At 39.1% G+C, this 25,640-nt stretch overlaps 1 protein-coding gene across 4 annotated transcripts; it reads left to right on the top strand.

Moving 5' to 3' along the window:
- Nucleotides 1-2,806: 2,806 nt before the first annotated feature.
- Nucleotides 2,807-25,536, top strand: SH3GLB1 (SH3 domain containing GRB2 like, endophilin B1). 4 transcript variants are annotated; one of them, XM_066192525.1, is made up of 11 exons: nucleotides 2,807-3,028; nucleotides 5,844-5,985; nucleotides 8,482-8,610; nucleotides 10,275-10,408; nucleotides 10,777-10,869; nucleotides 12,907-12,993; nucleotides 14,340-14,363; nucleotides 18,230-18,319; nucleotides 18,791-18,891; nucleotides 23,824-24,055; nucleotides 25,064-25,536. In XM_066192525.1, exons 1-11 carry the CDS (start codon nucleotides 2,957-2,959, stop codon nucleotides 25,169-25,171), a joined length of 1,212 nt encoding a protein of 403 aa, XP_066048622.1. In that variant the 5' UTR covers nucleotides 2,807-2,956; the 3' UTR covers nucleotides 25,172-25,536. The 4 variants fall into 4 exon arrangements, with proteins under 4 accessions (XP_066048622.1, XP_066048623.1, XP_066048624.1 ...); XM_066192526.1 differs by having other exon boundaries at nucleotides 2,809-3,028; nucleotides 12,907-12,945; XM_066192528.1 differs by lacking the exon at nucleotides 2,807-3,028 and adding an exon at nucleotides 3,345-3,647.
- Nucleotides 25,537-25,640: the final 104 nt, after the last annotated feature.

Genomic DNA, 25,640 nt, shown 5'->3' with positions numbered 1-25,640 from the left:
TTGAATTCACCTTCAGCACTCCCTATGTCAATATCTGGCTTGTAAATAAGCCTGTGTGCTAAGGTATGACTTTCTTTACCTGAGCCAGATGTATCACTCTATCCCAAACCCAAATCCCCGACAATGCTTCTGGCTCTGAAGAGTAGTTGTAGAGAGGGACCTGATTTCCTACTAGAACCAGATATTGAAGCTTCCAATAAGGACAGGGCAAATGGCCTGCATGTGGTAATTTCTTAAAATGGCAACAGCAATCTCCGAAATTAGACTGTTAACACCTTCTAGGATGCCAAAAAATTTCCAGAGTTTCTCCTGAACAGTTTGTAATAGGCCTACAGCATGCAAAGAAAGAGAATGTCAAGAAAGGGAGAAACTCAGTAGTGTTTTAAGATTAGTAGAATACCGTGGAATTTAAAAAGCATGGAGTTCCAGGTTGTGATCCATTAAATTATTTATTCATTAAATACAAAATGGGAAGAAATTATCTGAACTAGAGATTTATATGAAGTATATAATCATGCAGTACAACACATCCTCCTCTTGAATAAGTGTAGTAATCACCAGCTGAAGAGTTATTTTCTCCCCCTCACTCACATTCTGAGTGCTTAACATTCATAAAAAGAGGAAGGATGTTAAAAGTGAGAACTGAAACACAAGATCCAATGTCCCACACATGCCAAGCAGCCCATCTGCTAGTGGTGGAAATACTTGCTACTTAAGGCATTTTCCTAAGAAGTAGTACCACTCTGTTTGGGGCTCCTCAGAAAAGCAGCAACTAAAAGTAGGTTTTCCAAATCCTACAAGATCACTCTAACCTATGGGGGCTTAAGGGATGGGAGTCTTGTTCCTCTCCAGCCAGCCATTTCCTGAAGGAAAAGCAATACCAAGGACTCAGACAATGTAACAGAAAGCAGCACTTTCCTCTCTGACAAGCCAGGTTCACATGTCATGGACGGCAGCAGGCTGCAAGCTTCAGGGAAGAACTAGCAATATATCGATTTCGGAAGAGTTAAACCAACTTGATGGCTGTTCATTCCAGCCAGAAGGTATTACACAGCCAGGGCATTACTGGGGTACATTGCAGCTGAGGTGAGGCTTCTGCTACAAGCTCAGGCACCACTGCTTTCAGTTGTTGGGTTTCTCTCTTTGTGGAAATCCATCAATGTGAACTGCTGGAACTTAGTGCCAATGGAAGTTATGAAGTGAAATAATTGCATCCGTAGATCCCAATTTAAAATTTTGGTTTGTTGATGTCTTTTCACAAATGCTAAACTGATATCACAGTGAATTGTAGTCAGCACTTACATGACTGTAATCAGCTTTCATCAGGGCATAAAGTACTGGGCCTTGAAAGAGAAATTCATGGGACTTCTATATACCAGTAGCACTAATTTTAGGAAATGGAAACAAACTTGCCATATAGTTTTTATATGCAAACACTTAGACCCATGTATAAGCAAGACAATACAAGCTGAAAAAGGTAAAATGATTCAAGAAAAGGAAACACATACACACAATAGCACTCAGGCCCTGTTCTTATCAGGATAAAAGGTACAATAGGAATTTTACACAGCCTAGGTTTTGTTTTGGTTCTTATTCCTGGAATCTGACCAGCATGTAAGCAAGATTGCTTTGATTGTTAGTTATTTCCCTTCTGGAATTTACCTCTTGTCATAATGCCATAGGATTTCCTCTGACTTTATCAAATTCAGCCACACATTACTTACTACTGGGATTATGAAATAATTTACTTAACCGAACAACCAGGATAGTTTTCAAGCTGGGTATATTACGTTGTTTCCAATGATGCCATAGTGTAAATGTTATCTAATTCCTGGCCATGTCAAAGGTCCTTTCTTTTCTTCTTGAACATTCAAAAATCATGATGAGAGATGTTAAAATAATGGAAATTACTAAAATAGAGACTATTTTCTCCTAATTCTCTTGATTATTGCTATTGAGTTTTGCTACTGTACTTTGAAAACCTTGGTTTTCAAAAACTCCTTGTGATGTTTTGGTGCTAATGCCTAGTTGCTTCTCAGTAGATGTTTATCCAAACATCTTTTAATAAAGTCTTTTTTTCTGAACGACTCCTTGAAAATTTATCCCCAGCTTACATTTTGACGGTCTATGCGAAAACTATTTTTCGTGAAGACAAGGTTTGACTTACAAACTCGGGACACATGAAACGGAAGCGGGGGAGAGACTCGTACTCCCAGAACCGGGTCGGAGGGGGCCAGCCCGCGTGAGAGGCCGGGCCGCGGTCCCTGGGAGCGGGCGATTTCCACTCTTGGGGCGTGGAGAGACAAGCCGGGGGCACCACCTCTGCCCGCCCGAGGGGACTCCGCCTGTGCCGCCCACCCTGCTAGCGAGCCTTTACGGCAAAGGCCGCGCCGCCCCCCAGAGTCTCCTTCGCCCAGGGCTGGCGGGCGGGCTGACCCGGAGCAGCAGCAGCCTTGGGCCGCCGATAACGCCCGGGACTACCCGGGGGAAAATTCTGCCGGGCCACCACGGCCAGCCCTGCCACCCCACCCTGCCCGCCGTCCCCTCACGCCAGCGGGGCGGGCGGGAGCTGGGGCAGGGCGGAGCGGGAGCAGGGCGGAGCGCGGCCGGGGCGGGACGGAGCGGGGCCGGGGAGGAAGGCGGCCAGGGCGGAGCGGGGCTGGAGCGGGGCTGGAGCGGGGCCGGCGAGGAAGGCGGCCAGGGCGGAGCGGGGCTGGAGCGGGGCGGAGCGGGGCCGGGGAGGAAGGCGGCCAGAGCGGAGCGGGGCCGGGGCGGGGCGGGGCGGCCGCCGGCGCCGCTCACCCGGCCGATCCGGGCCCTGGGCTGACGCCGCCGCCCCGCCAATCCGCTGCGGCCGGGCCGGGCCCGGCACCGCCCCCGGCGGCTCCCACAGGGACGGGCCGGAGCGGCCGCCGCCGCCGCGGGTGCCCGGGCTGAGTCAGCGCCCCCGCCCAACATGAACATCATGGATTTCAATGTGAAGAAGCTGGCGGCTGACGCGGGCACCTTCCTGAGCCGCGCCGTGCAGGTACGGACCGTCCGCTCCTGCCGGGGTCTCTCCGGGGCGGGGTTCTGCCGGGTTTTCCTCCCCCCACCACCCTGAGGCGGGGACGCCCCAGCCGGGGTCGAGGCCGCGGGTGGCTCCGCTGGGCCGCCGCCGCCGCTGGGCCCGGTGCGGGGCGCTGGCCGGGGCGCTGGGCTCCGCCCCGGGGGCCGGGCCCGCCGCGGGCTCCCCGCTCGGAGGGAGCGGCAGGCCCGGCTGCGCCCGCGGGGGCGAGGCCGGAGCGCTGGCCGGGCCGGGCGGTGATGGGCTGCTGCGAGGAGTCCCCTCCAGCCGGCCCCTTCGGCCGCGGGCTGGGCCGGCCCGGCCGTTCGCCAGCCTGGCTGCACAATAGCAGCTTCGGGGGGCTGGCGGGGGTGAGACAGCCCAAGGTCAGACGGGCAAAGAGGGGAGAAGGCGCCGGCCCTGGGGGCACGAGGTGCGCAGGCATCAGCTGCCGAGAGGTACGGCCGGACTTTGTGCATGCAGAGGACGAAGGTGTGGCTCGCCTGAAATAAGCACCTGGGTTTTACTGGCTGCTAGAAACCTATTCATATCGCTGCCTGATCGGTAAAATTCGAGCTCTGATGTGACACATGGAAGTCCGGTATGTGTCTGCTTAGGCTGTTTGGGGTTTTTTAACCTTTAGTATTGTTTTTAAGCTTGCTTGATAGCCCATTGTTCCCGATTTGGTCTTTCCCTTTCTTCGCAGTAAGGGCACTAGAGCTGTCTTTTGTTCCTTAGCGCTTGTCTTGAGCCGTAATCTCCTTTCCTTATATAATGAAACTTGAAGAGATTTCCTGTATGAAGATGCGCATCCAAGTAGTGTATATAGTAATCCACTTTGGTTTCTTCTCGCTGGGTCACAGTCAGGTTTGGAACGTGGTTAGCTTTGTTATCTGGTGTGATCAGTCTGATGTATTCCCCTAAATCTCAATATTCAAGCAGAACCAGTGATCAGCAGCACAGCAAAGCTCTGAAAATGCGAACGCGTCAAAAATATACTCTTGTTCAAATTTAAATGAACTTAAAGCAGTCATGGTTGCTTCTCTTTTTGATGGCTGTATTTCCATGCTTCCCCCACTACTCCTGGCCTCTTCCAGGTCTACCTGCTTTCCAGACCGACCCTTCCTTTCCAGCCTCCTTTCTCTTTTCTTGTTGGACAAGGGGGAAAAAAAAGACATGCAGTTTCACCCTTCATTGTAAGATCTTGGGTGTGACCTTATGATTTCATTTAAATGTATATGTGAAATCTAACATTGTGGTCTTCACTAAGCAATCTTCAGACTGCTGAGAGGATTTATGGAAATTTTAGTAGGAAATATTAATGATTTTATATACAAATACTCTTGTCTGTAATTAGTAAAAAAATAATTCCAGACCTATTTTTACTGTATTGTAAAGAATCTGTACAAAGTTTTTCAGAACACCTGGCATAGTTTTAAAAGCCTTTTACACAGTAGTAGTAGTACAACCATGAATAAATTCCCTTCTTCCCTATACAGCAGCTGAACTTTCTCATGACTGCAGTTTGCTTTCATGTAGAACTGCAAATGCCAGAAGCATTTATCAAGAGGTGCATGCTATCAAAGTTGGTTAGTCTACATGTAGCAGAAATTGAAACAAACTTGGACAATGCAATTTACTTCTATTGTATTCTGTTTCTTACTGGCCACCAAAGAACTTGTTAAGAATGAAACTGGACAGTCAGAATGCTTTCCAGTCCTGTTAAGTTCCTAATTGGTGAATTAGTTAGCAACTTAATCATAAGGCAGATTCTGCCGAGAATGCCCGACTTGGAACAGTGGGGCTGTCAAGGGATGAGATCATCATTGTTGTGAGGAACTACTGCTCTGAAGAGAGAGGCAGGCAAAGCCCTTGCTTCCGCCTTCACTTGCTTGCCGAATGTGAAATGTGTAGCTTCTCCCTGCCTGGGACTGAAAAACAAACTGCTTGTGGATTAGTAAGGCTTGGCATGAATTTTGTATCGAGTGAAATGAATTGTCTGATGGATTTATTTAGCTAAATGAAGTTGTATTGTACTTGGACACTGAAATCATAGCTTGGATGAGAATGGCAGAGGCCTTAGGCTTCTCTAAGGCATAACAGGATATCTAAAGAGTTTATCAAGCACTGGTTTGTCCTATTCTAAAAAGCAAAAGACTCCCCACCACCGAAGATATATATTTCACAATTCCCAAGAAAGTTTGTTTTAGCTTTTAATCCTTGTCTTTAGAAGCTTTCTTTAATGTCTAATTAGAAATTAAATCTTCTTATTGAAGTTTAAACACCCTATTTTTGTCCCGTTTCCTCTGGACGGGACATTTTTTTCAATATATTCGAGGTAGCTGCAGTGGGAAACTGGTTTGTTTTCAGGTTTTACACGAGGATAATGGACAAACAATAACAAAATATATAGGATTGAAGTATTCTCTTCATTTTCTTTATTACCTCTAGACTTTTATTTTGGTTAATGTTTTAAAACATGCTGTGCAAAATTGGACAAAATGCTTCACGTGAGAATTCTCAGTACCAGCTTTAGCAGAGGATTTCTTCATATTGTTATGAATTACCTTTCACATCTTTGTCTGATTAACATCTTCCTGTCCCTTTTTTTACCTGATAGTATGGATGTGTTGGTGAACTTACGGCTTTCAAATTTGTCCTTAGATTTTTACTGGTGACTGGGGAGTGATTATATCTTTTAAAACATCATCTTCAAACTAATGTAAGTGACTGTAATAAATTTGTCCTGGAAAATTATTTCTATGAACTGAATATTTTTAACCTGACTAACTTGCAGTTCACAGAAGAAAAGCTTGGTCAGGCAGAGAAGACTGAACTGGATGCTCATCTGGAGAACCTTCTCAGCAAAGCAGAGTGCACTAAATTGTGGACCGAAAAAATAATGAAGCAAACAGAAGTATTATTGCAGCCAAATCCAAGTAAGGAGCCCTTCAGGTTTTTGTTTTTAACTTTTGAATTAATAGATAGGCCAGTGTAAATATTTACTGCAATAGTTATTGCATAAGTAATGATTAAATACAGCAGTTTTAAATTTTGAAGGCTGCAGTTATGGAAAGCGCATTTTGAAGAGCTGGTAAGAATTTGAGACACTGCCAGTTGCTGATACTTCCTGAACCTTTCAAATGGGGAAAACTTTATACAGAACTTTTTACACTGCTGTATTTGTTCCATACACTGCTCAGTCTCAGGTTGTTTGGTTTTTTGAATTGTTTACTGTTTAATTGAATTTCCCATTCTAATTCCAGATATCTTGGAATACTCTCTGCACAATACAAATCAGCTTGAAGCAGGCAAGATGTACTAAAATACCTGTCTTTAACAATTCCATTACTAAGGAATTAGCACCCTACTTAAGCAATACAAAAAAAGTGTCAAATAAGATTTCATCACTGTTGAGTCTCTTACTGTAACAGAAAAAAACATGGGCAGAAGAAATGAAGTTTTATGGTGTGTTAATTTTATTTGTTTCTGAAATTGCTGCTATGAGTGGTAATGTTGAGGAGATCAGTTTCAGACTCATCCTACAGTTGTGCTAGAGTTTGGATCTATAGGAATTTGCTTAGTGTATAGATCTAGATTTTAAGTCAAGACCTGGTGCCTAGTCAGTGGGTGAACTACTTCACTGAAAAGATCTAAACTTCCTTTGGGTTTGCTCAAATGATAATTTTATAAAACTGCTACTACTTCTGCACTGAAAACATAAATATTCTCCTTGTAGTGACATACGGAGCTAGGATCCATTAGTAGAGGGAAATCATACACTGTTAATGGCAAGTAGATAAATTCTTTACTACAGAGATGTTTGAAATATTACTTTGGAAGTGTGTTGAATCTTTTAGTTCTATAAAAACAGTATTTTTAAAATAAACCTACTAATCATGTGGGAAAGACTTGCAGAATAGAACTTGCAGAATATTCTAGCACAAATTTCTACTTTTGTTTTGGCCAGAGGAAATAGTTGTCTTTTTCATTCAATTGAGAATTTGTAACATTTCTTGGACTTTTTCAGAAACTTGTCAGCTTCGAATATTGAAGCACTGACTGGAGGCTAGTGGAAGTGTATAAAGAAGTTTCAGTGGAAGGATGATACATGGTAGTGTCTCAGTTCTGCTCACCAGTCCATTTTCTGATGGCTAAAAATACTCAGCATTGGGCAGTGATCTTTGTGCATGTAACTTCAGCTCTTTGCTGGCCTACTTGGGAGAATGATCACATGCTGGAGAGAGCTGCTTTTGGTGCTTGTTAATGGAGTGACCCTGTCTAGGGGAGGAAAAATCACTTTCAATCCTGTTTATAATTGTACCTATAGATCAGACCCATGTAATAGTCCAATAATTTTAGATTACTTTCCAGTTCTTTCGTGATTTAGTAAAAAACAAATATTATGGCTTGAGTAAAGAAAACAAATTACTTTTGATTGTTTTTGGTTCACCCTTGTTGCCAGGGAATGCACTAGTACACATAATTGTCTGTCTTAGATTAACTTTTGTGACCTTCATGAGAGAGTAGTTATTTAATCCACTGCTATTGAAAGTTGTCTAATTAACAAGTAGTACTAAAGTGGCAGGTTTGTTCACTTCAGGCTTCTTTGTGAGTGTCTGTACTATTGTAGGCTGAAATTAGTTCATACTGACTGTATAAATAAAGCCAGCTAGGTGGGAAATGAAAGCAATCGGTCAGAGAAATTGGGTACTATATCTGAGGAGTTTGCTTTTTCAATTTCAAAGTCCCTGTTTAGGTGTGTGAGGCCTTTCCACCTGAGAAGCTCCCTGTAGCTTCTTAGGTAGAAAGTATTATGATACATGGGTAGTAATACTCACATAGTCTCGACAGGTTTTTCTGATACTTTTATTGCTCAGACTAAGAAAATATGGGAACACTAAATATTTTCTAATATCTTTTAATGATTTCTTTCAGAGTATTTCAATGGAGCATGGGGCATGGGAAAAAGGATATAATTTCTGGGGCTATTGAATTTTCAGAATATCTTAATAGGGAACTTAGAGTAGTTGTTCAACTTAATACCTACTGCTATTTGTGAACAATTTTGATCTTCTATCTGGAGGGGGAACAAAAGACTGTTTGATTTTTTTTAAGGAGAAATGTTCTGTTATTGCTCTTACTGTGAAGACATCTGGTCAAAATTCTGAAAAGCTGTATCAGTATGCTGTTGGAGAAGAAAAGTATAAATTTTCACTTGCCCAGATGATTCTAGGAAACACTTGAACAGGGCATGGCAAACATGCAAAATCGTCAGTTTTCAAGAACAGAATCTCCAACTTAACATTTTTCACTTAATGTTGAGTTTAATGGCTGGACTTTGAAATTCTTTTCTTGTGTTCCTTTTTCTTGTTTGTTTCTCTTTCTAACTTGTGCTTTGAATGATAGTAATTATTTCAAATAAACATTTTTAGATGCCAGAATAGAAGAGTTTGTCTATGAGAAGCTGGACCGCAAAGCACCAAGTCGCATGAATAATCCAGAGTTACTAGGCCAGTATATGATTGATGCTGGGAATGAATTTGGCCCAGGAACAGCCTATGGTAAGAAGTAAAAAAACCCCATAGATACAGGCTTTTTTAACAATATAGAATTATATTTCTTGTCTTCCTCTAGACAAAACAGTTTAGTGACATTTGTATCAGTTTGAGTTGACTTGCTGTATAACTGAACATTAGATCAATGATGAGGTTTTTATCCAAATCTAGAAACAGAACTTGTGGTTGGAATGGTATCCATCTTCATTGAGGGATAATTATCTTACCAAAACAACTACTTTTGGAGTTTGGTTTCTTATTAAAGGTACACATCTGCACATTTGGCAGTATTTATTGATTTAATTTGTTGTTTGGAGTGAAAAATGTTACCTGAAATTGACTTCTGTAGTAAGAAACCACTCTAACTGTACAGTATTCCTGCTTTTCTTAATAGATAATATTTTGATAAGGATAAGGATATTTGATAAGGATAGTAGTATGGAGCACGCTACTAGATTTTATTCCTTCTCTAGTAAATTTATATACCTATGACAGGGTGGTTGGGGACCTCTAATATTTTTACACTGCTGTTAATTTAAAAGTCTAATTCTAGGGTTCTCTACAGCTCTTAAAGTTGCCGATACAAATTCAGCTCTTAATTTAATTTAAACAACTGAAAAATGCAGATATCTTTATATATTATGGTATGCAAAGTCTGATAGTTAATGCTCTTTAATTCTTTCTTCAAAATTGCTGTGGGAGGGAAAACTTTTGTTCTCTGAAGAATGAGTTCCTTATATCTGTAAATAATGATGCTCCTTTTCAAAAAAGGAAAATCCAATTAAATAAAAATAAATGTTTTATAGAGTTCTTATGCCAAAATCAATAATGGCAAGCTTTGTTCCTCTTACTTCCACGTGATTTTGTGTATCTGTGGCCTTCCTTCTGATCATCAGCCTCAAGTCTTGGTTTTTAGCATCAAACAGAGTTGTACTTAGAGTTGCTTAAGTTTCAGAATTTTTTTTTGAATTCTGGCAAATAAGATCAAATGTTAGCATATGGATACACTGTTAGAGTTTCATGTGTTGTTACAAAGTCTGAACACTTAGTGTCCTTTCTTGCTAAGTAGTGTCAGGCTGTTGAAATTCCTTTGATACACTAACTTCAGTTTCAATACTTAACTTGCAACTACATTTCAAAGTATTTTTTCCTTAGTTTGAGTAGGTCGGGTGAGGAAAAGCACATTATTTTCCAGTACCTTAATGAGCTTTTTCCTTGCTAGCAACGCTGCCTGTCTTAAGAATGTTGTATAGAAAAGGAAGTTGTTGGATTAAAATAAGTACATATGATATCCAGTTCTGAAATAGGTGTTCACTATGGAGCTGCCATAATTAGTGCCATTTCCACAATGTGGTCTCATTGAAATCTTGCCTTAACCTGTGATTGTTCATAATAAAAATGGTTTGGCTTATTGTTTGTGTGGTTGTTTATCTGGCTGTGGGGTTTTTGTTTGTTTTTATGTTGGGTTTTTTTGGTGTTTAGTTTGGGGGGGTTTGGAGAGGTTTTTTTTGGGGGGGGAGGGTTGAGTTTTTATTTTCTTTCTTTTGAAGGCCCTTTTCATGGCATTGGATTGTTTTTCAAACGGCTGGCCTAAACTTTCCTGACTGTAGCAATGTGTTTTGTTAACCTCCTGCCTGAACAATATGATTAACGTATTTTTTCCTTTGCAGGAAATGCACTCATTAAATGTGGAGAAACACAAAAGCGAATTGGGGCAGCAGACAGAGAACTAATACAAACTTCTGCTATAAATTTTCTCACTCCCCTAAGAAACTTTATTGAAGGAGACTACAAAACTATTACTGTAAGTTGAATTGTACGTTTTTCAGAATTTCACACCAATTGTACCTGTCAGTCTTTGGTGTGTTATTACATTCCTTAGGGTAATATAGAAAAATTCCAGTGAAATTTGTGCTTTTGGAGTATTTTCTAGTTTTTTGCTGAGGTAAAAACAGAATAATGATGAAAACATCTGTTTGGTGACTATTGTTCTATGAGAAGTATGCATATTGAGTGTAAATTGTGTGAGAATAATTAGGATCCAGTTCTGCCTCTCTCTTTAACTGAAGAACTTTTTTTACATGATACTTCATTAAAAGCATTTCCAAGTAGACAGTCTTTCGCTTGTTACTATGTGTGCCCATTTTCACAACTAACCTAACTCACTTTCAGAAAGAACGTAAACTCTTACAAAATAAAAGACTGGATTTGGATGCTGCAAAGACCAGACTGAAGAAGGCAAAAGTTGCAGAAGCTCGAGCTGCAGTAAGTAGAGGGTTTTTTTTTTTTTAGTTGGTCTATAACTTTCAGACTTATTAGTACATATTTATCAACTTGACTGCTTGGTTATGTTTCCAGTCCTAGCTTCTTACCCTAGTTGTTTTTCTAATACTTTTGTAAGAATGCCTGAGTGGAACACAAGGAAACAGAAGTGAGTTACTGATAAAGGTGTTAGTCTTCCACTTTTAAATATTCCGTCAAATTGGACTTACTTATTCTCTTCTTGTTTTATAGTAGATGAGCCTATACTGTCAAAAATTAATTTATACAACCTGTCAATATGGGTGTAAATACAAATACTTGAATCTCTGCAAATGTTGAAGTGTATGTATAATTGCTTTCAACTGATGAACCTATCTATGATTAACTTTGTCAAAAAAATTTGTGGTTTCTCTTTATGTATTGCTTACTATTTTATACCACCAAACATAAGTGAGACTCTTCTACTCACATGACTTAACCATTCTAATTCCCTCAAAAAATGCTTATTCAAGGAGATTAAATGGAAAAAAAAGCTGCTTTTTAAACTCTTAAAATGCTCTAAGTGAAGAAATGGACTGTTGACTGTATGTAGTTTCATCTGGTTATGTTTACAGTATTTTCATAGCTATCTTTTGATTGTGTTCCTAAATGTTCAGCAGTTAATGATGGACAGTGACGTTTTTTGATGGACAATGATTTTTCCTATAAGGGTTAATGCAGTAAGGGTCATGCAAATAAAGCAATCCAGACAATTTAAATATACAGAGACAGTGTACATGATGGAGAGGCAGAAGAAGGACTGTCAGTTTTTGCTGGCTTTTCCAAATGGGCATTTGTCCTGAAAGATCTCAGAGACATCATCTTGAGTTTTGAAGTGCATTGCATCTTCGGGATCGTGGGCCGTCTAAAAACCAACATAATCTCTACCTGACAGTTCTGCTCTTGTGTCAGTCATGCACACTGTCCCTCTGGATTTAAACCACCTGTATTTTTTAGTCTATGCATGTGTTTTCCCTTATGTAAATTCTATGCAAAAAGAGTCACTTCTCTATTGTCAAGCTTTCTTAATTTGTAAGACTAACAATGGAGAACAGAGAAGGGTTTTGATCAGCAAGTAGTGCAATTTAGAAGCCATGGCTAGAGGAGCTTTGGATATTAAACTATTCCTTTGCTTGACTTTATTCAGAGTTAAGCTTAAAAAGATAGTGGTTTTATTATTAGCTTCTTTTGTGGTGTGGTAGCAGGTATGCACCTTACTTCCTAAAGCAATGAAAAGACCGTAAGGAACTTTTCCCCTTGAGCCTAGTATTACAATTATATATATTCATATTATACTGAAGTTTTAATTTCATCACCAGTGCAATCGTTCAGAGCTTGATGCCAATTGCTGCTGCTACTACTTGGTCCTAAGTATTCATACAGCAAGTATGCAGTTTTATGCACAAATAATTTAGTGCTGGAAAAGAATGAAACTCTAAACCTCTTCACTATTTTCTCAATACTTAAATTTTAATTACATTTTGACAGCAATGTGCATGTTTAAGAAGTATCAGATTGTAGAATGCCAGCAGAAATAACCAAATTGCAGCTCATCTTTATCCTCTGCAATATAGAAGTGAGAGCTAACCTGGATGTAGGTGTGTTGCAAATGGGTCGTCTTATGCTGTCTCCCTTATTTATAATGAAGAAACCTAATGAACAGGGCTGGACTGATAGGTTAGTGAAGTGTATTGAGTTATGATGCATATTTTAATGCTTTACTATTTTCTGTGATAGGTTAAAGTGCAAAATACTATCTCCATGTGATTACATATTTTTATAACTGGGAAAAATAATTTGAAAATTACTTGTCCCATCCTTATTGTACAACTGAAACAGCTTAGTTCAGTGTTTAAAACCAAAATCTGGACTGTTTTTTTCTCTCTATTCACTTCACGGTCTTGGTTAGCTTAAACTTGCAGTGCTTTGTGGTGATAATCTATTTACCTGCTATATTTACAGTGTTGTAACTTGCTTTTGTTTTTCATCTATACATTTAAGCAACTAAACACCTCTCAGCCTGAAGAGAATAACATTATGGTAAATGTCTCTTACATGCTCAACTTGCTGCATGTAAAATGGCTAAAGGTTTGTTGGCCTCCTGTGTTCATTCACTTTCCTGTCAAATGTTTCCTCTTGCTATCCAGCTCGTTTTGGTCTTGTTTCGGATGTTTTCCATTCTAAAATGGATTGGTGTAATGCACTAAGTACACTTATGTCAGTACAGCATTGGATGTTATTTTATCTGATTATTTCTGATAATTTGAAATACACAATATTATATTCTAATTTGTGTGATTTTATGAATGTAAACTTAGGATACAAAGGAGTTAATTTTTCACTTCTGAAATTATTCCAAGTGAATTAGGTGAACCAGCCAGGAATATGTAGAAATTATTCCCTTCAAGCAATGTGGTACAAAGAAGTGCAACTGAATAATGTCACAGAAGTTAAAAGCTTAACTTAGAGTACAAGTATCCTAAACTTGTGGCAAGGACTGTCTATGCAGCTGGTTTTAGCACCATAGTTGTGAAAGTGGAAGAGAAAGTGGTTAATTAGTTATGTACAGCATAGATTGTGCTGTCCAGGCTGTTGTGGTTGGGGTTTGGATCTGCACAGCATATTGGATCTTATCTCAATTTAAGTGTTCCAGATTTCTCAGCTGTGATCAGATGAAAAAAGGAGCAAATAAACTTGTTTTTTACAGTTTGCTCCTGCAACCTTTATACACATTTCTTCCTATTCCTGATTGTGTCATCATCTTACAGTGGCAGAAGATGAAGGTTAAAGAAGAACCACATTGCAAGAGGGAATTGAAAGAGCAAGCTGAAGTAATTAACTTTTAGACCAAATCACTTGCAGTTCTATGATTTTGCTGTGCTGCTTGCTACTACTCTAATACTCAATTTGAGATACCTCTGTGGCAATTTTAATTAACTTTAGGTTACAGTCAAAGTGCTTGTGAAATGGAAAACTGGTAATGAAATTAGCAAGAGAAAGCATTCATCTGTTTCAGTGTAAAAATGAGAATAGCTTTCCATAATTTTCCATTATTATAACACATTAAGGTAACTTAAGTTCCTCCTAAGGTAATTTAGTTTGTCTGGTTCATGTCATTTTTTTAAGTAGTCATATCTTGTGTTGTAATAGTTTGTTTTAAGTAGATTCTTGTAATATATGATTTCTACAAGTCCCACTCTCTTCAGTATCTAATTTGTTTCATAGATGTAATGCTATCCATATTCATAATAGATTAATCGTATATGAAGAGCTTTGGCACAACTGACTTGTAGCACTTCTCAAATCTTTGTGAAGTTCTGAGGACAGGAAAGTACTTAAAAGCCAAAGTGTGATTACATACTGTAATAGAGTACCACCAATGTCTAAGTTTGTGTGTGTTTATTTTTTCCTCCCCCACTCTTAATGCTGACTAGATATGGGCTGAGGAAGTGACAAAAGTAAGTAAACAATTTTAAAATTGCAGAATTCTGAATGACTTGTGCTGGTCTACTGTAATAAAGGATATTACATGTTGTTGGTTTCAGTCTGATGTTGGCAGCTTGATGCTTTACATCAGAATACACTGGGCCCCTCCAGGGCCTTTCAGGTTTCAGTAGCAAAACAATGCCTGGGGCTTGTTTTATGGTAAGCTGTTTCTGGCTGTCACTTAGTACCAGTACCGGATGATTCTCGTGGGTCAAGATACAATAGACAACTACAGGACTTCTCTCAAAATTTACTGTTACGGTATCCTGTTAAGAATGAGCTTATTTGAAAATTTTCAGAAATATTTGGGTCTAGTAATCTAAACTCTCCTGAAAACACTGATCTTCAAGTTCTACCCAGAACATGGAACACCTCACCTTTCTCCCCAGTGTCACTAGATCTTCAGCAGCTTAAGTTAGGGGGTAGGCACATCTGAAAACTGCACCTACCCTGAAAGCTGATTTGTAAACTTAGCTTGGGATGGGCATTGCAGCCTTCTCTGTCATGCCACCCCTTGCCCAGGGACAAACTCAGAGGAGCTGATGGAATGTTGGGCAGTAGCTGCTGCAGTGCCTTGAGAAGGGCCATTCTTAGGCTCACTGGCTCTGACAAACCAGTATTGGCAACAGGCTGTGAGGGGGGTGCTAACAGGGAAGGAGGTTTTTTAGTGGATTTCTGTAGAGAAGGGGTAATTAAAATTATGTCAGTAGGAGGAGAGCAGGGGCTTTGGAGTATGGTTTTTAATGGGAAACTAGCTAGGCAGCTGTGGGGGGTGTAGGGAGAACCTGGGATATGCAGCTTCAAGTGAAATCTTGGGAGTTGTGGGACTTGCTCTTCCAACTTTCTGTGAGTTATGGTGCACACAGGTGATGGTGAGTGTGAGTTCAGAGGGAAGAAGGCATTTAAAGTGAAAGGAGGGTTAACTGTAAAATGAGAGTGAGGTCAACTTTGATCCCAGAGTCTGAGAATTATTTAATTAATTTAATAAAGTAACATTTGGAAACGGGAAACTTGTCTGCTGGTCCTCTCTATTGGGGAAAAATGGCCGGGAAAGAATACTGCTGTAGTGAAAACTGATCTTGAAGCTATTTACTTTTCAGAGACAAGGACAAGCAATTTTAAGGACAGTGAAATCTAACAGATTATGTCTTGGAAAGAAGAAATACTACAAAATGTTTAACTGTAGCATAAAAAAAGACAAAAAGATTTAGCTCTGGTAATAAATTATGTAACTCAAGGTCCCCTTTTTTATTTAATATATAAGTAGCAGAGGCTATTGAGAAGAAACTACAACATTATGTACAGCCAACAGAGCAGTAATCCATGCACATTTCTAAAGACAATCTGTCCTTCTGTGTTTGAGAGTTGGAGGAGGAGATTAATAAATGTTTTCAATTTAAATATAAGCTACCCACCAAAGATTTCAGACCATCCAGTCATCTCTGGCTCAGTTACAGGTTTTCTTTTTTGAGTTAGAATAAAAGATGTGTGTGGTGGCAATGACAAACTTTCTTCAGTTTAGCTTCCTCTAACTCTGCATTTCAGAAGTAATATTAAATACTAGGCAGAGCTACATATCCCCTACTAGTGTTTTACTAAAAGTATGTCTAGTAAAACAACATTAGGGAGGTGATTTTATTTCGTATGTTTTTATGTGTGTTGTCCCTTCACTGCAGGATTGCCCAGTATTTCTAAGTAGTCCTGTACTCCTGTGTGAAATCTGGGGAGATTACTTACATACAAATACTCAGATTCCAAACCTCGGGTCGTATTGAGCAAGTACCATTTTGAGGGATCTTCATGAGATGTACCTAGTGAGGCCTCTTAATGATCCTAAAAACATGATACAACTGCAGCTGGGAAGTTTAGTCTTGTGTCTTTGAGCTCTTCACTCTGTTCAGAAACAATGGTGATCAGGCCATAAATTTCTCAGATTAAAAATCAGCTGATTTTCACCTTTACCCCATGATGTACAATAGATATGATGTCCTGCTACTGTTCACTTGGCAGTACTGAAAATAGGGATGGTAAAACTGATTAAAGACATCATCACATAATTCACTTCCTGTAAATCTCTATGAAACCAGTACATTGGGCTTCTGTAAATACATTTTAAGTCACTCTGTACTGACTAAGTTAATGTGTTACCACATTACCTACTTTTCCTTTTCTTGCAAAAAGTAGTTGACTTCCTAGAACGTTGTTGAAACAAATAAAATTATTCTGATGGATATGTCCCCCTCTTGTAAGTTCCTATTTTCCTGTATTTACTTACCTGGCAGGGAGACAAACACATTAGCAACTGCTGGCTTCAGAGGAGCAAGAGACAAAACTATTTCTCTCCAGATAAATGATTTACTTATTGCTTTGATGGGTTTTTAAAGACGATTAAGATGTTGCTTTTCTTCTCGGTTATCAGAGTAGCTTTTTTTATCTGTTTGTTCTTACATTTCTCTCAAAGACTGACAGATGATTTCACTGATACTAATTCAAATATAATCAGAAAATTCCAAGCAAAAATTCTTTCCTCAACAAACTTTGAAGATCTAATTAGTTTGAAACTTCATACAAACACTGCTATCTCAATTTTGAATAAGAAGCACGCAGTTCTCTTTAGGTACATCTTCACTGTTTACTGTGTAAGCCCTTCTAGCTGCAGCAACTTCAGATAGAAAAACATTTCTTAGGTAACTGTATCATTCTTCTGTGCTCTTCTCTGAGGTTCCATGTGACCTTTCATACTTATTAACACTAGCTGAATGCAAGAACAGAATATTTGCAAACCAGTGTTTTGCTGATATCACCTCATAAATTTTCCTGAAAATATATTTCCTCCTTTGTTGAGAATAGTAATTGCTGCATCTTGGCCTCAATGTAGATTTTTGCCCTTGGGTTTGTTTTTAGAAAAAAGGCCATAAGTGACTATAAGCACTGAGGCAAGGTAATCCTGATTTTAGGCTGAGGACGTTGTCGTGGAACAATGAATCTTAGAGCACATATTCTGTATATGTGTGTTTAGTGTCCTTTTTTCTCCCCCTCACTCCCCCCCAAAAAAACCAAAAGTACTCTAAAGTAATTTTGGCTGTGCTAGATTGAAGTAATGTAAAACTAGTGTAACACTGATAACTTATGTAAAAATTGCTGAGAACTATACATAACAGGGAATAAATTTGAATTGAAATGTGAAACTTGTATTACATAATTTTAATAGAAATTTTACCCTAATGTTAGAACATTTTATGTAGTTCAGATTTATTTCTTTTCAAAGACTCCTTGATTATAAGCTCCAGAAATAGTTGTAGTAGTTTGGTGGCCAATATAAGACATTAAATTATGAGACATCCTGGTAAAACTTCACATCAAAGATTTATGTACAACTGATTTCAGTGCAGTTACCTGGCAAAAATAACATGAGATTTACCCTGAATTATTTCATCAGAGACCCTGTTAAGTTGATGTATAGAAAAAAATTACATTATTCTTGGCTGCCACTGGTATGCTGACAAAACCCCTGGTGCAGATGGGGTTGTGCCAGTGAACACTTGGTTTGTTATTATTGGGGTAATTCTGCTGGCAAAGAAATGCCTTTCTTTTGCATATGTAGTAGGTGTCTGACAGTAAAGCAGCTTGCTGTGTACACAGGGCCTCAACATTTCTGAACCCAGAATGCAATTACTGGTTTTGCCTAGAAAAGATCTGCAAAGAGAAAGCCCATTTCAAACAGCTAACCTTGTGATTCATGTGTTTGTATGAGCAGTTGTGCATCAGGTGGGGCTGCTGCAGTGGGCAGGTGTAGCACAGAGCTGTAGCAGTCCCTGAGCTGTGTTCTTTCTTTTAGTCTGAACAGGAAGTGAGAATTACCCAGAGTGAATTTGACCGTCAAGCAGAGATTACCAGACTGCTGCTGGAAGGAATCAGCAGCACACATGTGAGTACCCAAAAGGTATTGAGGGGGGAAAGTCAACATCAGGGCACCTTCTGAAATTAGCTGCAGTAAACTACTTGGGAACTCTGGTCTATGAGGTTTCACTTGAATGCATTAAAGCGTCAAACTACAAGGGTTGGGGGTTTTTTAAATTCGAATTTAATATCCACTGAATTTAACTTTACTTTCCCATTAACCTTCAGAATACAGAAGCTTTCATTTTCATTCTTTATACCCAGCTTCCCATTCATCAGATCAACTGAGTGTTGAAACCACAAAAATGTTTACTCAAGTATGTTAGTTTTTGTGACATTTTATTATCCTGTTTACCTGGTAAATCCAGGCACTATGCCTATCTGGTGTTTATCCCTAAGTGCCACTATTGGCATCAGCACCTGATGAGGTGCTTGCTCTTTCTAACGCAGCATGGTGCCCTTAGAGACTAAAACACTTGAATTCTTTGCTATATTACAGGCACATCATCTCCGCTGTCTGAATGACTTTGTGGAAGCTCAGATGACCTATTATGCACAATGTTACCAATATATGTTGGATCTCCAGAAACAACTTGGAAGGTAGTAATACTGTATAAAAAAGATTTTAATAAATGCTGATGGATAGTAGGAAAACTTTCACAGATATAACAGTGGTGAACGCACAGGCATGCTGGACTGAAAGGAAATTTATCTGTTCTCAGGTAATTAATATGTAGTTACCCAGTGCAACTACTTCCCTAAGCCCACACACAGCACTAATGCTTTTTGAGAGTTGATCCACTGAGATTTTATATATTGTGTAATTAAGGAAGGTGAGCTCTTGGTAACCTCATTTAATGTGACAAAAAGGAATTTCTAGAGATTTATTTGTAATTATTCAGTTGTCTTACGCTTCATGCTACTAAACGACTGTGCAATGTGGGAAAAGTTTTTATACTACCTATAAATTCCTGTTGCCTCCTAATTTTCTACAGGTCATTATCTGATTTTCTGATGAAACCCTGTTCTCCACTCTTAACTGAATTGCCAGCATAGATACTGTATAGGGAGAAATCTGCTTCATCCTGTCTATTATCCAGAGCACACACAGTAGAATGAACAAGTTTGTCTTGTTTTACTGTTTCATGGGTTTAGCATTTTTAAAGTAAGAGAAGAAACTGACATTAGTTTGTGCTCTTAATCCTTTTTGTGTGATTGGTGGGAATGTAGAGAGATCTACATACTTCTTAAGGTTTCTCTATTCTAATTCTTCACCAATCACCCTTTCTTAGATTTACACAGATCATGTTATTTACGTGTCTGTTCTGGGTAACTGTCTCTGAGGTATCTCTGTTTATGTTTTCCCTGACAAGGAAGTAAAACCAAGTGTTCTTGAGTCTTAGCCTTTTCCTGACTTGCAACTTCCTGTGGCATTTGATTTCCTCAGTTTGTTTAAATTTGTAGTTTAAAGACTTTAATCTACTAAACTGTAGTTTAAAGTATTTAAAATTTCGATCCAGAAAAACCCTACAACTTTAAAGTTCCATCTCAATCTAATACATTCCAGATACTCAACTATAAAATGTGGTAGCACATAAATGCAAGCTGTGGAATTGAAAGCTTGAAAACAAACATTTACAGTATTAGGAAAAGCAACTTTTAAATTAGAAATTAAGTGAAATATATTTGCACAACTGTTTTGAGAGGGTATTTTTAAAATGTGTACTCTTATCCTAGCTTATCAAACAGAAAGCCTTAAACATCATACCCTTATTCTAAGGAAGAACATGTTCCTCTTGAAATTCTGATTTTAGAATGTATAGCTTGTCCCAGAACTGCTGTTTTTCTTTAAAATTTGTGTAAATTGTTACCAGGTATAAAAAGAAGTGTATTTGAAGAAAATAGTGCTTTTAGGAAAACAGATGGATGTATCTTTATGTGGCTGTGATCTGATTAGTATTTTTAATAAAATAACTATTATTGGTAGAAGACCAAAAGCATGGAAGCTTTGCAAAATTCTAAATGCCTCTAAGAGTGAAATGAAATTTCTCTGCCTGTGTGGATTAAAATAGTTATGGTATTAAATCTTGGGTGTGTCTTTCCTTCCTTGTGCAAGGAAATCCCACTGAAGTACAACAGAGAGCACTGGGACAGGGTCTCAGGTTGTGCTCCCTGCTTTGGAAATGTCTCCATTTATAGGGATGTGGTGTGTAGCACTTGCATTAAATAAGCAGATGAGTAGGGTTTGTATTCTGTGCTCCCAAGGTTCTGTGGGCACATACAGACCAAATAAACAACTTAGGCAGCTCAGCTAGATTTCAGTTGTGTCTGCCAGTGCTGTGTTGGTTAACACATAGTGCTGAGTTGCACAACTTTTCACACTTCTAAGAACGCTATTGTGCAATATTCTCGTATAAAAGCCAAGAACTATGAAGGACTGAGTTTCCTTTTGAGGTTGTTGATGAACCAGAGGCATTCAGCCTCTAAGTGAGATCAGTTTATTACTTGAAACAGAATCCTCGTTCTCAGAGGAGATGCATATTATGTTTTACCTGGCTCAGAATCTAGGGCATAAACCCCTTCCTGGTTCCAAAGCTGAGCACTGATCTTCCTGATGTACTCTCCAGAGGCAGCTGTAAGAAAGGTGGGGGGAAAACTTGTACTCAGTTCCCTTTATATAAATAGACATGTTTTTATGGATGTTTCTCTTCAAGGCAGCACCAGCTGCTTATCTCTGTACTGCCTTCCTCTCCTATGAGGGGAATCAAATCTCCCTTTTTTCTTATTTTCAGTTCCTCAGAATGAACTAAACAAATCTGTTTCAAATATTCTGGTACTCTGGCTGCTTTTTTTTTTTTTTTTTTCTTCCTGATAACTGCTTTTGCTCTTAAGTTTCTCAGCTTCCCTGATAGACAAACGTAAGCTGTGGTATAATTTTTTTTTTCAGGTTATCTATTACTAGTATCTTACTCTACAAGCTGTGAAACTCCTGTTACTCAAGCATTCAAAATAAAAAAACCCAAACCACACAACCTCTGTGTAGCGGAAGCTTTCCAGTAAAAAGCCTTACATATGGCTTTGCAAAAGTGGTGAGACTTAATGCCCCGCTGATTGACAGAGTAGTTGTAAAGTTCTGGCTTTCTGTTCCACTGACTATACAAACCACTGAGGCTTTGAACTGAGCAGAATGACTTACAGGTAATTACTGTGTTAACTGAGAACAGGTTTAGCAGTATATTAAACAGTCATTTGGCAATATTGAGAAACAGCTGATTGTCATTTATAATTAAACCCCTCTGGTTGAATGCCAGCTAATCAAGTAATCAATACATCATGAGGCACAGCTGACTTATACCTACAGAAACATGGGATCTGGTTTTGCCTCCCTTTATTCTGCTTGTTTGATTTGTTCAGGGAACATGATGAACTAGTTTGAAAAACTAATCTAGGAAATGAAAAAAAAATAAATTGGTGGAGTTGCAGTCTCTTCTTGGTGAGTTGAACGAACTTTTTATGATCAAGTGGGGTCAAGGTGAGCCAGAGGGGGAAGTGGGACTTCCTCCTTTGCACAGTAGTAGGCTGCTACCTAAATTCAGAACAGTTTCCTGGAAGTCTTCCCAATTTTTACATGCAATTCGGTCTGAATGCAACTCTCAGGGGGCTAGTGCTGTCCTTCATATTACACTGCTGCTCTTTCCTTTCAGTCAGGTACAATTGTGACTGCAGGGTGAACATGTTTAGAAAGCTATTCTCATGGAAAGTTATCAATCTTCCTGATTTTTGGTTAGTTGAGATTGTTGAATTAAAAGCAGCAGATTGCTAGATCTGACTCAAATGAAAGAGAAAGAACATGTGTGCAAAAAAAGGGGTACAGGAGTGAGTCCCCCGTGTTTGGTGGCACTGTGCATTTACCAGGTTAAACATAGTGTGAACCTGGAACCTTGTGTGCAGGACTGCTGCAGCTGTTACAGATATGGGCTGCATTAGTTCAACTATTTATTGTCACATGAACCAAAAATTAGTTGCTGCATTGATGGGTTTAGTTTCCACCTGCATCAGCTCCCTAAAACAGCTCCTCTTACGATCATATGAGCAGCAGTAATGCTGCAGACATGGAAATAGGAATATGCTGATCTGGATTTACGTGGGTAGGGTGGCCACTGAACTGCACCTTCAGAAAGAATCTGCCTGGGGAGCAGAGTTGAGAAGGGAAGGGATGAGATGAGGCTATTTTCTGGTGGGTTCATATGCATGGTATGGATTGATCTTCCTTATGTCAAAAGAGTGGGCAAACAAAAGGAGAGGGGAGGTAATATGCCCATATCCAGAAGTTAATGAAAATGCATCCATGTAAAAGGACTGATGAGGGAAGTGATGTGTGGGAATTCACTGGTCAAAAGAATGGAAGGAAATGCAGCTACAGTTCCAGGTCATCATGACTCAGTGTACCTCCAAGTTGCTGATCCTTTTTTACTGCATCAACTCTACCACTTTTTAAAACCTCTATTGACCTGCTCTTAAAGTAGAATCAAGATGGGTGTTAGAACCAAGTAAGGCAGCAAAGGGACAAGAAATTTAGCATCAGCTGCTAAATAAATGAGTTTAGCCTGCCACAGAACTGCAACCCAGCATGTAGGGCTGAGTGATATGAGACATTCGCAGAGCTCATCATTGCTGGTCCATTCTTCCTATTCCACTGCCCCAAAATCTCTTGCTGCTTTGCTCTCCTTTTTTGCTCTTCCCATTTTTCAGTCATGTTATTCTGTGCTTTCCCTTGTATCTGCTCTGTCACTCATAACAGTTTTTTGTGACTGAGCTCATTAACTAAGTAGGAGATTACACACTTCCCCCCCCTCTTTTTCAGTCAGGTTAATGAGTTTAATTGACTTCATGGGAGGGTTTGGCAAGCACCACAGCTGGCACTGAGCAAGTAGCAGCCTGACCTAGAAATGAGAAGCTTAAGTTGATAGAAGTTCATTTTTAGTGTAATTTTTTTTGTTTGTTTGTTTTGCAGCATGAAGTTTGCTGAATCAATGAACTTATTTAGATTACAAAAATAGTTGTGTGGTTTTTCTTGCTTTCAGAGGGAGGTTGTGGTTTTAAATTGTATTATATTTCCCTGATCTGGTTCGTCAGCACAATCTTTTGTGCAACCACATAATTGAGGAATGAGCAGGAGGAGGTGGAGGCTACTTTTCCTGGCAGAGCTGTCAAAAGAAATGTTTATCAAAGTACAATCTGAATTAAGTTTGACCAACAGTGCTTTCTTGGTTTTGCCTTTTTTTAAGAGACAAATATCCAGGGTTTTTTAAGGTGGCAGTATTTCTTTTAAATTATATTATTTGACTTATGCTACTTATCAGGAACAAGAATCTTTATTTATGTTATACAACTCTCAGTGCTGTTCTCATACTGCTATCTACTGGTGTTTATTGCTGATAAAACTAAGAATGCTAATTTAGGCATGGGAGCGTGCATAATGCCCTGTGTAAAACAGATTCACTCCAAATCTTTTTTTTTTTTCTCTCACAGCTTTCCATCTACTTTCCTCTCTAACAACAATCAGTCTTCCACAACTCCTGTGCAGAGCATTTCTACTCCCTCAGTCTTGGCCTCAGCCTCTGCTTCATTGCCTTCAGTAAGCAATTCAGTTGTTACTTCAGGCCTCAGTGAACTGAAGTCATCAAGTGGCAGCAGAAAAGCAAGAGTTCTCTATGATTATGATGCTGCAAACAGCAGTGAATTATCTCTACTTGCAGATGAGGTAAGAGTTTTCTATGCACCTTGATCATTTGAAAGTTAAAAGGGAGTGCTTGTGAGTAGCCAGTTAAGATGTGCTACATCAAAAAGTCTGCGAAGTTGATTTTTTAAAATTAAATTTCAATAATACTCTTGGAGCATTGTCCTGTAATATTCACTTCTGAATATTAGGAGCATATCCTAATATTCTGTAGTGAGAGTTAACATCCGTAACACCATCTTAGCTTGCAAGAACATTTTCTAGACAGTCAAGATGCAGTTCTGCTGTCTACTTTTCACCACACCTTTAGCACTGTTATCAATATGATTAGTCTTGCATATGTGGAATATTGCAATTTAGGAAGAATATGAAAATATAACTACTTCTTACTTTGATGGTGAAGGTTGTGCTGTGTTTATTCTTGTTCCAGTTCAGTTGCAGTTGTAAGTCAGAGAGTCTATACAAAGCACATGGAGGTAGATGATGAAGCACAGTGCTGGAACAGAGTTCCACCTGGTAATGTGAATGTAGCTTAATGCTGAAGAAGAATTTTTTTTAAAAAATCAGGATTTTTTTGTTTTTAAATGTGCATTACTTCAATATTTTTATTTGACTTTTTCTTATCTAGAGAGTGACTTATATAGAAGCCGTGGGCTCAGATTTTCTGTGAAGATGTAGCACATCAACACCATCTGTCTTTCTATCATGCACTCCACAGAAATGTCTTTTAGATTCCTTGTTAAGGCTGAGGGTGGATACACAAGATTTAAAGATAAGACATAATAGAAAATAAACAGTAATAAATAGAATTTCAACGGAAAAAAGGTACTTTAAGATATGATACCATGTCTATTCTTTTCCATGGTCCGGTGAAATAATTTTTATAAGCATTAGATAATGTTCCATGAATGCTTATATTAAATGCTCTGTTTTACCTGGTTAGTCTCAATTCCAAGATAGATTCCATGAAGATAGACTGTAACTCTCTTCCCTGCTAATGAAGTTTATAATAATGTGTTTCTCTTTTTGTAGGTGATAACAGTGTACAGTATCCCTGGCATGGATTCAGACTGGCTGATGGGTGAAAGGGGAAATCAGAAAGGCAAAGTGCCTATTACTTATTTAGAACTGCTAAACTAAATGGTTGGCCTGAATAGAGACTGTCAATTATGGCAACACCGTATTTATATACAATTAACGTTATGTAAGCAGGTTTGTGTGTCTTCCATGTTATTGTCTTGAGGGACAAATACCAGCCATTAAAAACTGGCTTTTCTGCCAGCATGGTTGCACGGTCAATACTCTATTCAAACTTAATGTGTTTAAGGCTTTTACTTCATGTGCCAAGAATGTTTCCTACAGATTTGTTTCTACTGAAGTTTTCACTAATACAGGCTTCTACTTTTGAGTAATCTAGATTGAAAGCAGGAGGTACTGTTTTCTACTGAAATTTTTCATTAATGGCAAAGCTTTTCTTCACATAAAATAAACTTATTGTGAACTGATGCAGGTGTAAAGCATGTTATTTTAATAACCAAAACCAAATGTGAAACATAAACATTGTGGTTCTGTTCCCAACAGTTGTGGAGCTCAGATGTGCTGAGGCACA

Source organism: Chamaea fasciata, unplaced genomic scaffold (assembly GCF_029207755.1).
Source record: "Chamaea fasciata isolate MVZ Bird 193981 ecotype frontalis unplaced genomic scaffold, bChaFas1.0.hap1 SCAF_10, whole genome shotgun sequence".
NCBI classification, from domain to species: domain Eukaryota; kingdom Metazoa; phylum Chordata; class Aves; order Passeriformes; family Sylviidae; genus Chamaea; species Chamaea fasciata.
Note: the sequence above shows the minus strand (reverse complement) of the source record. Positions and strands in the feature narration are given on the sequence as shown.